This window comes from Portunus trituberculatus, chromosome 35 (assembly GCF_017591435.1).
Source record: "Portunus trituberculatus isolate SZX2019 chromosome 35, ASM1759143v1, whole genome shotgun sequence".
In the NCBI taxonomy this organism is placed as follows: Eukaryota; Metazoa; Arthropoda; class Malacostraca; order Decapoda; family Portunidae; genus Portunus; species Portunus trituberculatus.
This window is the reverse complement of record NC_059289.1, coordinates 2,135,104-2,150,103: the sequence shown is the minus strand read 5'-3', so window position 1 is coordinate 2,150,103 and position 15,000 is coordinate 2,135,104. Positions and strand designations below refer to the sequence as shown.

General features: G+C 48.4%; 2 protein-coding genes across 4 annotated transcripts in view; both read right to left on the bottom strand.

Moving 5' to 3' along the window:
• LOC123513149 (sodium-dependent dopamine transporter-like) overlaps window positions 1-5,621 on the bottom strand; it is a 61,702-nt gene extending 56,081 nt beyond the window's left edge. Inside the window, exons 1-2 of one of the 3 annotated variants that reach the window (XM_045270064.1) lie at window positions 5,495-5,621; window positions 102-431 (exon numbers count right to left, since the gene is read on the bottom strand). In XM_045270064.1, coding sequence (XP_045125999.1) covers window positions 102-294 — 193 coding nt within the window. In that variant the 5' untranslated portion in view covers window positions 295-431; window positions 5,495-5,621. Of the gene's footprint in view, window positions 1-101; window positions 844-4,509; window positions 4,941-5,494 lie in introns of those variants that run through there. The other 2 variants (XM_045270062.1, XM_045270063.1) reach the window with 2 other exon arrangements.
• Window positions 5,622-7,581: 1,960 nt separating this feature from the next.
• LOC123513088 (collagen alpha-1(I) chain-like) overlaps window positions 7,582-15,000 on the bottom strand; it is a 23,739-nt gene continuing 16,320 nt past the window's right edge. The window contains exon 2 of the mRNA XM_045269941.1: window positions 7,582-13,392. Coding sequence (XP_045125876.1) covers window positions 8,155-13,392 — 5,238 coding nt within the window. The 3' untranslated portion in view covers window positions 7,582-8,154. The remainder of the gene's footprint in view (window positions 13,393-15,000) is intronic.

Here is a 15,000-nt window from a genome sequence, read left to right as displayed (position 1 = left end):
AACGTTCCAATCATGTCCACTCACACCCAAATTGCAAGGGCATATTCCACACAGACTACTACTACTACTACATACAGACGCATATACAAGTACATACTCACCTCCGCCGTTCTTGTAGCAGAGGTAAGGGAACCTCCACACGTTGGCGAGGTCCACGGCGAACCCAATCACCGACAGAAGGAAGTCCACCTTCTTTCCCCACGTCTCGCGGTCCTCGCCTTCGCCCACCTTGACAGCCCGCGCCTCCCGCCCGCCATTGGGCACCACCGTTTTCTTGACTTCGCCGCCCGCCATGCTCCTCTCACTGTCTCCTGACGCTCCTGACGCTGCAGTTAACGTCCGTGAGCGATGACTGGCGGTGGCGGAGCGCTGGGGTAAGCGTCATGCGCTACGGCTGTCTCACACGCTGCCCCCGCCCCGTCGCCCGCACGCTGAAGGGGAGACACTGGTTAGGAAGTCCCGGCAGGGGAAGAGTGGCGCGCAAGGCACAGCCAGTAACACTCAGCTCCGTCAGTCCCTCGCCGCGGCACGGAACGCGTCACCCATTGCTGCGTATTAGCTACTGGGCGCTGCGAGACAACACAATCCTACCCCTACGCCATGCGATCTCCCAGTACCCGTGGCCTTGCTATCACACCCATCAGCTCACTGTGTTATGTCCGCCACCAGCTCTTATCTACCGCCGGGGTTCAAGGCGGGGCTGAGAGGCGGGTTATCAGCGGGTGTTTGCGATCAGGTAGCCTCTTCATGACGTCACCGCCGCGTTGTGTTTCGGCGGCTGTAGCACGTTGGGACCGCGGCCGCCACACTGCCACGCTGCTCAGGGAGGAGGGAAAGGGTGGACGGGATGGGGCCGATAAGTGAAGAGACAAAGTGGGAAGGACTGTTGATCTTTCTCTACGACTTCCCCTTCAGCGACGACCCTTAGCCACACACACACACACACACACAAGCAGGAAGACACGCACACAGGCAGCCCCTTCGTCACACAGCCACCAACAATATCCCCTGATTACTAATTAACTCTCCTCCAGCCCCTTCCACCTGGCCCCCGTCCTTCCCCCAGTAATTAGCAGTTATTATTCCCATCATTACCTGCTCCATCCCGTCCCCCTTCCCCCCACCACCCGCCGTCCTAAAAACTCTTGACTGTCTCGAGTGGTGGAGGGCTAAGATCTCTCTCTCTCTCTCTCTCTCTCTCTCTCTCTCTCTCTCTCTCTCTCTACTGATTGCTAAGTGCCCCGCGTTGAAGAGTAGTACCACCTGTGTGTGTGTGTGTGTGTGTGTGTGTGCAGTTACCTCAAGCTCTCATATGTCACACACACACACACACACACACACACACACACACACACACACACACACACACACACACACACACACACACACACACACACACACACTTCAAAGAGACACCCTGGAGGAGACATTCGTGTGATCTGAGGTATCATGTTCCTAAACACAGTTGAGTGAGGGAGGCCGTCGACTGACTAAATACACATGAACGTCACTTAATGCATCAATGTTTGCCCTTATGTCTTGGATTTTCGACTCTGTTTTTTTCAGCTTCAACATTATTCACGTGGTTGATTTTCATAAAGTTACAGGTAAATGTTTTTTTTTTTCAGTTGGTTAATTTCTTTCTTTTTTTGTGACTTTGATATTCTCGTTTGTATTTTCTTGAGGAGTAATGATGCAAAAAACCTTCGTTAATCAGTTACCGTCAAGGTGTTTATGCTCACCTGTGCAAAACTTACTCATAATCATCACTTCTCTTCCTCCTGGTTTTATCGTATTTTTTCTGCTTCTAACTCGTCTTTCAATTTCTTTTTTCGATTTCTTCATTATCTTTTAGTTTAGCGGTGTGCCAGAGTCTTGTGGAGGTTCAAGTGGTTAATTACAATGATAATAAACAAATATCTGCGGCAGGTGGTGATTAGGTCCTAGTGGAGTACATGTGGAGGAGGCGAGTGAGTGCCATAAAGGTACCGCACTCTTGGACAAGGTGCCAGGCTAACGGGACCTCTCTCAAAGAATACTCTATAGTTTTAAATGAACGACTCCCCAGTGAAGCTCAGCCAAAAGATTGACATTCCTAACTTAAAATGCAATCCATCTTTTTTTTTAGTTATTTTCATATAATGTATAAAGATGTTAAAGATAATTCAGATAAAACTAATATGAATCGTTTCTGCAAGAGTAATTGGAACATGATGCCGCAGAGTATGAAGGGCTTTGCTATGAACCCTTTCTGTACCAGGATGCGTTTCCATGTTTATTCTGGTTACTACTCGTATATGGTGATTTTACGCAGCTTCCGAAACTTACGTTGGGATTAAAATAATGAAGATTCTGGCCATTAATTTTCTGACATCCATAGACCATTCCTAATGTAAATAAAATCGTTTAATCACATCCAAAAGTCAAGGTAAAAATATGTCCCAGTACTGAAGCTGTTAAGTTTTGGTATCGTATACAAAGAATAAATTTGCTGTAGTATACCGTATGACTTGTGAAATCCATTCATCAGCTTCCAGAGATGTTGGTGCGTAACATACAGTTGGTGGAAGTGTAGAGTGAAATCAGAAGACGCAGTGGTCACAAGGAGGAAGGAGTTAGGGCTAGCATCGCATATCTGTCCAACTCCCTAATACAAGAGTTAACCAGTACTCTCAATCTTTCATACCTTTCTCTGGTAAACTCTGAAATTCTCTGCCTGCTTCTGTATTTCCATCTTCCTACTTCTTTTGTCTCAGACTTTTGGCTAAAACTTATTATTTTTAAGGGAACGTGCAATCAAGTGGGCCTGTTTTTATTATTTTTGTTGCGCTTGGCCAGATTCCCCTCTTGCATTAAAAAAAATCTAGCGTCGGAACAAAACGGTGATAGGGCGCCACAATTCCCGAACCCCAACAAGCTGGTCAATGTGAGACGCCGACACTATGCATTCCTTCCTAGCAATACCGAAGGGCGTGGCAGGAGAGCAAGACCGCCTCCTTTCTGCTCCCCACGCCCGGAGCCGCTAAATTTTCAGTAGCGGGGCGGACCCTCTGCTTCTCGACCTTTATTTGAGATTCACCGATGAGAGTTCCACTTCAGGACGTCTCTCTTGTCCAAAGTGCCACTCCCTCTAAGCTCCATTCCTACTGACATGTCCTCAACCTCTTTTTACCTGGAGTAGAATGACCACCACTGCCACCACCACCACCACCACCACCACCACCACCACCACCACCAACACCTCTCCATCCCACTGCCAAATGATAAAAAAAAAGTCTTGTCTATAAACGCCAACTTCATATCGCCTTCAGCGCCTCCTTCAGACGGACTGGAGCAAAATACTTCGATCAGATTCTCTTCCTTCAGGTAAACAATGAGGTACGCTGCGCCTTATAGTCTAACTTCCCTCCCTCGTTTTTTTTTCCCGCCAGACTGCGCTCACTTAATTAACGCCTGAAACGTTGCTAATAAGGATTTCTTTCTTCCTTGCTATCTTCTTTTCGATTCTTCTTCCTGCGTCCTTAACTGTGTTTGTTTGTGTCCCGTGTCCTGAATGACGGGCTGATAGAGAGAGAGAGAGAGAGAGAGAGAGAGAGAGAGAGAGAGAGAGAGAGAGAGAGAGAGAGAGAGAGAGAGAGAGAGAGAGAGAGAGAGAGAGAGAGAGAGAGAGAGAGAGAGAATTTTTGTCGCATCTCGCCGCTTCCAGCACGCTCACACACACACACACACACACACACACACACACACACACACACACACACACACACACACACACACACACACACACACACACAGGACATTCAACAAACGACGCCCACCTTTACACAACGACGATATAACAACACAGATAATAGATCCCAGGGTGGGGCCTTCTCCCCTCCCCTCTGGGTAAGAGCAACCGGTGACCCAGTCTTGTCCTTTATTAGTGACGCGGCCTTGCCCTCTGCTTAAACACACACACACACACACACACACACACACACACACACACACACACACACACACACACACACACACACACACACACACACACACACACACACACACACACACACACACACATGCCAGTAATTACTGCCATTGAGTTCGAAATGTTGAGAATTGCGCGCATTATGATTGATAATTTCTTGATTACTTATTTTTTGTTTCATTTCAGTAGTGTGAATGAGCCGCTGGCAGCCCAGCAGTCCCCAACAACCCAGTAAACCCACAGTCCCACAGCTGCACAGCCCCACAGCCCGCCTTCTTCACCCGGGAGACGTCAGCCGGCGCCCAGGCAGGTGGTGTCGCGCCTTAATTAATTCCTGCCGGAACTGGAGCAAAGGACGAATGAAAAAGCTGTTATCATTGTGCGCCAGCGGCACTGTGCTGGTTGGCACACCTGCTGGCACGCCAATTAAAGTTAATTAAGCAAATCAGATAAAAACAACAACATGCCGGTGTCCCAGGAAGCAAGGCTGCCAAACCTGCAACAATAGTGTGGAGGCATTAGCATCAGGAGCCACTTACCTGGGGGCTCCTGCAGAGCACTCAGGTGTGCGGGGACGCGGGGTGGGCGGCGCCCCACGGGGCCGTGGTGAGGAAGGGCAGCAGCAGGCAACCCGCGCCCATCCTCACCAGCTGGACGCCCGCCCCGCCTCCCGCCGCCCTCCCTGGCAGTCTCCACTGCAGCTCCTCGTGCGGGCAGGGCACGACGCGGCGCTCAGGTGTGGTAGTAGGGGCTGGAGGGGCTGGTGCTGCAGGGGTCCGGGCGCGGGGAACAGCAGGGGCGGGGGACCACCAGGGCCACCACCTTCCACAGCGCGAGTAGCAGGGAGAAGCTGGAGTCGCACTGTCCCATCCACAGGCGGCCGAGGGCAGAGGTCCACTAGCACACAGAGTATCTCTGTCTCTGGCCCGCGCCCGCCCCGCCCACCCCCACCTCTCCCCGATCAGCCTCTTGAGGCTCTCGCCCCGCCCATAGCAGCTCTCCTGCCAGAGAACGAGCAGCTGGCTTTCCCGCCCAGCAGGGTTCTGCGTGCTGAGTGGGCCCTTGCAGCCTGCCCGTCCCGCCCCATCCAGCCCCGCCCACCATTCCCGGCTTTCTCAAGGGAGCGGCGACGCCCTTTCTACCCGCCTACTTTCCAAGCATGACATACTCGGCCACGAAAAATTTCCCTTTTCTACCCACCCTAACTCCCATGAGACCTGCTCCAGCAGCGATCAGTCTCCAGCCTCTGCTCTCCTCCCTGAACGTTTCCATCTCTCTCTTTCCTCTCTTCACCTTCACCACCACTCCCCTCACTTCGCTCGTACGTCTAAATCACCCCTCACCCTTTACTTTCGGTCTCTCTCTCTCTCTCTCTCTCTCTCTCTCTCTCTCTCTCTCTCTCTCTCTCTCTCTCTCTCTCTCTCTCTCTCTCTCTCTCTCTCTCTCTCTCTCTCTCTCTCTCTCAGAATCAAGAAAGGGTGCCCTAGTTCTCTTCTCTCTCATTCCTTCCCTGCTCCCTCTCACCTTTCATTCCCAGAACATTGGTGTCCTCCCGCTGTGTCACCCCTTTCATCCTCCCGCGGCCTTCTGGGGATTGCCTGGATCTCCATTTGACGAAGTGCTGACACTCTCTTCACGGACAATATAGAACTGTCGAAGAAAATAAAATGCTATAGCAGTTTCCGGTAATGAAAATTGATATAGGAATGAAATTATGACTATGCCAGTGAAGCAAGAATGCAACTTTTTTCTGCATGATCCTCTTGCTCCGAAGCTTCATTACCCGAGCAATATGGGTTCACACTGGCACAATTTGTTTTGCCGTTAATGAGAGAGAGAGAGAGAGAGAGAGAGAGAGAGAGAGAGAGAGAGAGAGAGAGAGAGAGAGAGAGAGAGAGAGAGAGAGAGAGAGAGAGAGAGAGAGAGAGAGAGAGAGAGAGAGAGATGTATCAATGAATTAATCAAGAGAAAAACAGTTACTTGACACCCACACAATGTTCCAGGAACGCGAGGCCAAAAGGACACACAAAGACAGGACAACAAGCACACCAGTAAACTAATACCAAAGTCAATTAGCGAGTGCCATCCCTTCCCTTCCCTTAAGCTGGTATTACACAGGAAGCGTTTTCTTCATAAAGCTGCTGTGCCTTCGATACAATTTTGGCCAAAAGGAAAGTGCAACGCGTGTGTCGTTACAAAAGCTTCATTCTATATTTAAAAATGCATATTAATCACCACCAATCATACTCCTCATCTTCCACGCAGAGATGGAAGTTCTGCCATTCATAAAAACAGAGACCATTACTTCTTGAGGCCTCCACCGCATTAGTCACTTCACTCCTATACTCTCTATGAATAAAGGTTTGAAAAAAAAAAAAACTTTTATTCAGAAGCGCAAGAGCCTCATCCCCTCAGGTTGAGATTCGGAGCGAGTTAAGGTCACGGGGTTGTCGTGCAGAAGGTAAAACTTTTCGATAGCTTATTTATTTTGCAATGTTCTGGAAAAAAAAGTTGGAAGTAATATGAATGTACACTTAACTTTCTGTTTTTCGATAACATCTGGATTGCTTCACGGTTGCTTTCACGTTGACTAATGTTTTAACTATCGTTCCAACACTTTCAGATCAACCAATATAGCCAGCCAGTCATGGAATATTGTTGTCAGTCATTTAGAAGACAAAGTATTGAAACAAAATTCTAAAAGCTTTCTTGCAGCCCTGGTTCGTTACATGAAACAAATCGAGATCAAGTAATTCTTTCTATTCAAGCTCAAATTCACGTCCTGGCCACTCCATCACTCCACTATAGAGTAAGGAGACACCCACACAAAGATTTCAGGTTTTTTAGAGGAACATGCCAGCTTTGTATGAAATCAAGTTTTATTTCATATCTCGTCTATGGAAGCTTATTAATTACTTTGAGTTCACGCGATGAAGCAGCGTACATTTACTTAAATATTGTTAACAAATATTGATTAAATATTGTTAGGTATCTGTTACTACTCGCTTCACAGGTATGTCATACATTGCCCCAAAAACTTAGTCACCGTAATGTATGCGAGTAATATTTCTTATATTCTTTTCCTAGTGCAGTTTTTTCAGTCATAATATTTCATTCCTTAATACTAACGCTTTCATTAAATTTTCAGTATAGTAAATTAATGAAATCAAATTTCATACCGAAATTGTGCTATGCCATCTCAGTCGACTTCTCCTCTTAGCTTTTTACTTACATACATATCAACATTACTAGCCTATTTGCTGATTAAGGTGGCCAATGATCGACTACAATTCACTACTATGTTTCCTCTTGCCAGCATTGTAATACGGTCCACATCATCGGAGATTGGGAATCTTTGACTTCCATAGTCATCTCCATTGTATGTATGTACTTTTTCTAATTTTCAAAGTAGACAGTACTTATTACACCATTCCATCATGTATATTATTCATCAAACAAATTGCTTTCACAGAAAACATGACTATGACTATGAATAGAACTAAGAATTGAGCTTTTTCACTAACACCTTACCTTTACTTGTTCCAGAAGCAGCAGCCTTTTATCAAGAAGTACAGGTCTGATTAAGACTGACAGGGATGTGAAACAAGCAATGTATAATAAAAAACTTTTATTCCATCGACAGAAGCGTACAAACCAAGTCTCTTCCAGGGCTTGGTGCGAGGCTGGCACCATCGTTTCAACAATCACAGTACTCAGTAATCATAGACATGTATTTAATGGTATACAATATAACATACACCTTACTATGTACACAGCCAAGTGAATGGGACAGAGGTTGAGGGCAGCAAATCTCGGCTCACAAGGAGCGGACAGCGAATGTGCGAAGGGTGTGGATATCAAAGTGAGGGACGTTTTTGAGGGAAAACGTATAATAATTAAAAGGACGAGAGTGAGGCGTCAGGATCTAGGGAAGATGAATAGTCTCTGTTTTAAGTAAAGGGATGAAAAGTAATCTTTATTCTTTGTTTTGAATAATGGCTTTTTATTATTCACACACAGCCCCAAACACAATTAATGTTACTTTTATAATATTCATTTATTCATACAATGAGACCATTTCTGTACCCGAGTGTAACTGACGCCTCAATGCATTCATAAATACACAACAATCATTCACAGCGCAACACACGATACGATCCTTGTGGGGATTAGAATTCTGAAGCTTACAAGTTAGCAGGAGCCTCCCTCCGTTTAGGGACTAACCAGTCATCTAATCTCATTTTTATGCCGTAAATATCGTGATAAATCTTGACTAGGTCCTGGGGCTTATTTACCTCACTATCTAAGTTTGCAGAACTTTCAGCAAAAGAGCTCGCCTCGTGAACTGGGCCAGAGGACGAATGGAATTGATTGGGATGTTGGGAATCAAACATGTGAGTGTGAGGATGGAAAGGAAGAGGTGAGGCGTTGGTTGGCCCACCTGCAGCATGATGAGGTGGGCCTACCTCAAAAAACTGGGAAGTTCCGTGGGAACGATGGGCATTGTTGAAGGACAATTCTTTACCAGTATTGAGTGGTACGCCTGAAGAACCGGTTCCATGGCCTAGATTTGTTGAGAGACTGAAAGTGCTGGATACTGGTGGCCCTTGAAGCGGCACCTCTGAGGCGTCCAGAGCACCCTTTCCATTGAAAGATGCTGATCCGCCAAACCCACCATTAAGAGGTACCCCTCCTCCAAATCCAAACCCTCCTGAGTTCTGGCCAAAATCATCAGATGAGCCAATCGCACCAGAAAAACCAAAATCAGGGCTCATAGGCTTTCCATTGTCAGTGGAGTCTAACACTGACAAAGGAATTTCCCCATTAAATCCAGAGCTTGAGAGTCCAAAGCCAGAGGATGAATCATCAAAGCCTGGTCTTCCGGCAGCATCATCATGTGATCCAAAGCCTGGAAGTGATACTCCTGATCCAACACTGACACCAGGTCTTGTTGCTGGTACTCCAGGACCTGAGGCACCGAATCCATTGCTAGAGTCAAACCCATTGCCTGCAGCATCATCATCATGTGATCCAAAGCCTGGAAGTGATACTCCTGATCCAACACTGACACCAGGTCCTGTTGCTGGTACTCCAGGACCTGAGGCACCGAATCCATTGCTAGAGTCAAACCCATTGCCTGCAGCATCATCATCATGTGATCCAAAGCCTGGAAGGGATACTCCTGAACCAACACTGACACCAGGTCCTGCTGCTGGTACTCCAGGTCTGGAGGCACCAAAGCCAGTAGTGAAGTCAAACCCTGGGCTTACAGCAGCATCGTCGTCAAATGATCCAAACCCTGGAAGTGACACTCCTGATCCAGCAGTAATTGCAGGTCCTGTTGCCTGTATTCCAGGTCCAGAGGTCCCAAACCCAGTAGTCAGTTTAAATCCTGGGCTTCCAGCACCATTGTCATCAGATGATCCAAATCCTGGTAGTGATACACCTGCCCCACTACCTATAGCTGGTCCTGCTGCTGGTGGTCCAGGTTCAGAGGCACCAAACCCACCGGTAGAGTCAAATCCTGGGCTTCCAGCAGTATCATCATCAAGTGATCCAAACCCTGGAAGTGATACTCCTACTCCACCACCGATGCCAGGTCCTGTTGCTGGTAATCCACTTTCAGGGGCACCAAATCCTGTGGTAAAGCCGAACTCTGGGCTTACAGCAGCATCGTCATCAGGTGATGCAAACCCTGGAAGTGACACTCCTGCCCCAGCACTGATACCAGGTCCTGTTGCTGGTAGTCCTGGTCCAGAGGAATCAAATCTAGTGGCTATATCAACAAAGCCTGGTATTCCAGTTCTTGCATCATCTGCTGATGTTGATTCAGGGAGAGAGGGACTGGGAAGAGGTACTCCACCTGCCGCTGGTGCTATAGGGCTGGAAAGAGAGACTCCCGGAGCCTCTGGAGGTCCAGCAGCACTTACGGAAAGTAGAGTATCATCATCACCGAGAGTCACTGACGGCGTTGATTCTGGTGCAGATGGGCTGGGAAGAGACACTCCACCAACATCAGGTCCAATTGGGATGGAAAAAGAGACTTCAGGCACACCGGGAAGTCCAGTACTATCCCTGACTATTGCAGTGTCATCATCTCCAAAAAATCCTGGGGCAGGTGGTCTTGCCGCTGGTTCAGAAGGGCTGGGAAGAGATACTCCACCAGTTCCTGGTCCAATAGGGATCGAAAGTGAAACTCCACTTGTTCCAACATCAGCAGCTGTTCCAGCTACTACTGTGTCATCATCTCCGAAAAATCCTGGCCCTGATGGTGCTGTCTCTGGTCCAGAGGGGCTGGGAAGAGGAACTCCCATGGGTCTTACACCAGCTACTTCAGGACGTCCAACACCAGAGGCTCCTTTGAAACCTACAGATTCATCATGAAAAAGTCCAGTTCCTGAAGGTGCAGGTTCAGGCCCAGATGGGCTACGTAGTGGCACTCCATCAGCTTCTGTTCCCACAGGCTGGAAAAGTGAGACTCCGGCGTCATCATCTCCAAAAATACCTGGCCCTGATGGTAGTTCTGGTGGTCCAGAAGGGCTGGGAAGAGGTACCCCGCCTGTTGCTGGTCCTGCAGGGCTTGAGAGGGAAATTCCTGGTGTCCCTGGAAGTCCAACATCTCCACCTTCAGCTACAGCGGGGTCATCCCCAAAAAAATTTGGCCCGGATGGTGGCCCTGGTGGTCCAGATGGACTAGAAAGAGGCACTCCACCTGTTTCTTGTCCTGCAGGACTAAAGAAGGAGACTCCAGGTGCTCCTGGAAGTCCAACACCACCTTCAGGTACTACTGTGTCATCATCCCCTAAAAAACCCGGTCCGGATGGTGCTCCTGGTGGTCCAGATGGGCTGGGAAGAGACACTCCGCCTGTACCTCGGCCATCAGGGCTGAAGAGAGAGACTCCTGGTGTCCCAGGAAGTCCAACACCACCTCCAGCTACTGCAGTGTCATCATCGCCAAAAAAACCTGGTCCAGAGGGTGGCCCCGGGAGTCCAGAGGGGCTGGGAAGAGCCACTCCACCTGTTGCTGGTCCCACTGGGCTTGAGAAGGAAACTCCGGGTGCTCCAGGAAGTCCAACACCACCTCCAGCTTCAGCTCCAGCTCCAGTATCATCATCGCCTAAAAAACCTGGCCTGGATGGTGCACCTGGTGGCCCAGAGGGGCTGGGAAGAGGCACTCCGCCTGTCACTGGTCCCACAGGGCTTGAAAGAGAAACTCCTGGTGTCCCAGGAAGTTCAACACCACTTTCAGCTACTATGGTGTCATCATCGCCAAAAAAACCTGGCCCAGATGGTGGTCCCGGTGGTCCAGAGGGGCTTGGAAGAGGCACTCCACCTATTGCTGGTCCTGCAGGGCTGAAGAGGGAAATTCCTGGAGCTCCAGGAAGTCCAACACCACCTCCATCTACTACGGTGTCATCATTTCCGAAAAAATCCGGCCCAGATGGTGCTCCTGGTGGCCCAGAGGGACTAGGAAGAGGAACTCCACCTGGTCCTGCAGGGCTGGAGAGGGAGACTCCTGGAGGTCCAGGAAGTCCAACACCCTCATCTGTTCCAACAACTACGGTGTCATCCCCTAAAAAGCCTGGGCCGGATGGTGCCCCTGGTGGTCCAGAGGGGCTGGGAAGAGGCACTCCACCAGTCATGGGTCCCGATGGGCTTGAGAGGGAAACTCCAGTTGTTTCAAAACCTGGAAGTCCAACACCACCACTTCCACCAGCAACCACAGTGCCATCATCCCTGGAGAGGCCTGGTCTGGATGGCTTTGCTCCAGGACCAGAGGGGCTGGGAAGGGGAACTCCACCAGTAGGCTGTCCTGAAGGGATAGAAAAAGAGACTCCTCCGCTTCCAGCTCCAGATTGAGTGGGAAGAGGAACACCCATTGTTCCACCACTGAAAGATACGACTTCATCTTCATCAAAAAAACCTGGACGAGATGGCTTTGCCCCAGGTCCAGAGGGGCTGGGAAGAGGAACCCCACCAGTAGGTTGTCCTGAAGGGATAGAAAAAGGAGCTCCTCCACTTCCAGCTCCTGTCTGCGTGGGAAGGGAAACACCAGCTGCTCCACTGCTATCATGCTGAGGAGGCAGAGGGACACCTAGTGAGAAGCCTGGAGACCCTTGAAATGGCGATCGGTCACGATGGGGATCTGGCAACGCCACTCCAATTCCTCCAAATGGGATGGTCACTTTATAAGAATTATCAGCAGGAGACAATGGAACACCAGGAGATCCAGATGATGGAGACACTGGAGGCAATGGGACACCAGGAGACCCAGAAGACGATGGAGACACTGGATGCAGTGGGACACCAGGAGATCCAGAAGACAGATGAACACCATGGGATACTGGAGGTAGTGGGACACCAGGGGACACAGGTAGTGGAGCTACTGGTGGACGGCTGGCGACTTCCTTGTATATTTGAGAATGTTGTACCTTGAGCCGGTGTACGTCTTCACTGTCAGCTGGATGGATCCCTGAGGAGCCAACCAATCGGTATCCACCATCATCAGCCACATACTGAACTTTGATTTCTTGACCGTTGGGAGCAGTCCAGCCAAATCTGCCATTCATTGATCCATCTGTGTTCACTGACTGGTGTTGATACTGGTCGACAAGCTCGTAGCCCCATCGCTGACTGCCTTGACCGTCAATAAAATTGTAGCGTCTTCCTAATAGCGCATCATCCAATTCCAGTCGCTCTTCACTGCTCTCATCACCCTTCACAGTCAACAAATTTTTACTGAGATATATCGCCAAGTCTTCGTCATCATCATCTTCATAAGGGTTATCTTCGTCGATTTCTTCACTAGATGAAGCAGTGGCGATAATGTACGGGTTACTGAGGGACGGACCAAGTTTTGGAGAAGCAGGACCCACACGACCAGGAGTTGGAGCAACTGCTGGTTGAGGAATAAACAGTTGCTGAGGGGAAACTGGAGATATACCTTCAGGATGATATCTTCTTCCAAGGTTCATGAAGCGGAAATCATCCTCATCGATTTCTAATGAATCATCATCCACCACGAAATATTGAGAGGAGAATCCTTGGGATCCTGAAGTGCCGCCAACTGGGACTGCGCTGCGACCTAAAGTTACTTCTAAGCTCTCTCTCTCCAAACTGGGACGAGACGGAACTTCTTTGCTGTTATCGTTAACTTCTAAACTGTCTAGCCGGACTTGAAAGTGTTGCTGTCCCCTCAGGCTGCCTTGGGAAGTTCCTGTGAAGGATCTCATGGAGCCTCCGTTTCTCCTTGTACCGACTCCGGCAGAGAAGTGTCCTAGCACCCGAGCAGTGTCCTCAAGGCTGATGTCGTCAGTTGGAGCAGTCAGGGTGCCTGGTAGAGAAGACAGCACCACCACCATCACCATGAACACCGGTGCTGCAGTCGTTGGCCATCGCCGTCGCCACATTTGTAACAACACCTGGAAGACGAATGCAATCAGTTGCTTGTTCAAAAATTAAGGCAATATAGCCGTAGGTCCTCTCTCTCTCTCTCTCTCTCTCTCTCTCTCACACACACACACACACACACACACACACACACACACACACACACACAAACGCATGCACGCACGCACGCACGCAAGCACGCACCCTGAAATAATATGAAAACAAGAAAGAAAAAAGAAGCTGCCTGGCATGGGGTGTTAATGAGCTGGGGACACTCTATCGCCAGGATTTTTCACTCAGTCAACCATTGTCCGAGGTGTGTCTCTGTATGGAGTTAAGAGTCTGATAGGAAATTGATAACAGATGTTGATGCCACCTCACGCAATGATGTCACTGTTCCTGCAGCCGTTGTGATGATAATAAAGATGATACACATACCAGTGCTGCTGCCAAGACGGAAAGAATGAGAAGAGAATGTGATCAACGCTTTCACCATAATATTCCTGCAGTGGAAGTAGAGCAGCACCTTTCCAGTTTTTATTAAAGTTAGCCACTCATCGCAGGTCGGGCTTTACAGAAAACGGTGAAGGTCATGGCAAGGGAGACAACTGTAAAAACTGACTTGCTCACTCTCCTCCAGCACAAGTGACCCAGTTCTGTAGTGAAGATGACTCAGTTGGGTGAGGCAATGATCGCAGTGTTGACAGGGTGATGGTACAAAGTTATGATTCATTACTGGCGGTGATAAACTGTGACTGTGACGTTGTGTGTACTTCCTCCTGCGCCATTACATTTAAATACTCGTGTATGTCATCACGGTAATGCTGTCATTGTGTCTCTTTTTTTATGCATTTATACTTATAAAGAAGAAAGAAGTGATAAATTATTGGCTTCCGGAATTCAAGGTCACTTATACAACATGGCGTAAATAATTAAGAAAGAAAAAAAAAAAAAAGGTGACAACTCTGCGCCATCAACTTTTCCTGGAATGTGTCTCTCCTGGAAACATCCTACGGAGCTACTCAAGTAAACGGACACTAGCAATCCTGACCTTTCACAGCGGCCTTGAGGGAGGGGTCACGGTCCACGTTTGCCTTACAGCTTACCTACTACAATGTCTTCGCTTGCGTGGGATGTTACCTCGATGTGTCCGGCAGTAGTGGTGCTAAGTAGTGACTGACTGATAGAAGCGATTGGCTGACTTATTGAAGGTGTCACAACTACAAGTTCAAACAAAAGACTGGGTGTGGATACATACAGATGCTGACATCATATTTATTCTTATTCATGATATTCAACTTAATCATCTGTGACCCTTAACGCTAAAAGAATAAATATGACATTCAGAAGTTTTAATACACAAGATCACAACTAATACGAACTCAAGTAGTTCCGTTTAACTCCTTCAGTATTGGGACGCAATTCTACCTTGAGTTTTGGGTGTGATTAGACGATTTTATTGACATTAGGAAGGATCTATGGAGGTCAGATTACTGTCTAAATTCTTCACTATTTTAACCCCCACATAAGTTTCTGAAGCTGTATAAAATCGCTAAATAGTAACCAGAAAGAATATGAAAGGGCTGCATGGTACTGAAGGGGTTAACAAGCTTCCCGTGTGTAGTGTGTCTGTGCTTCTG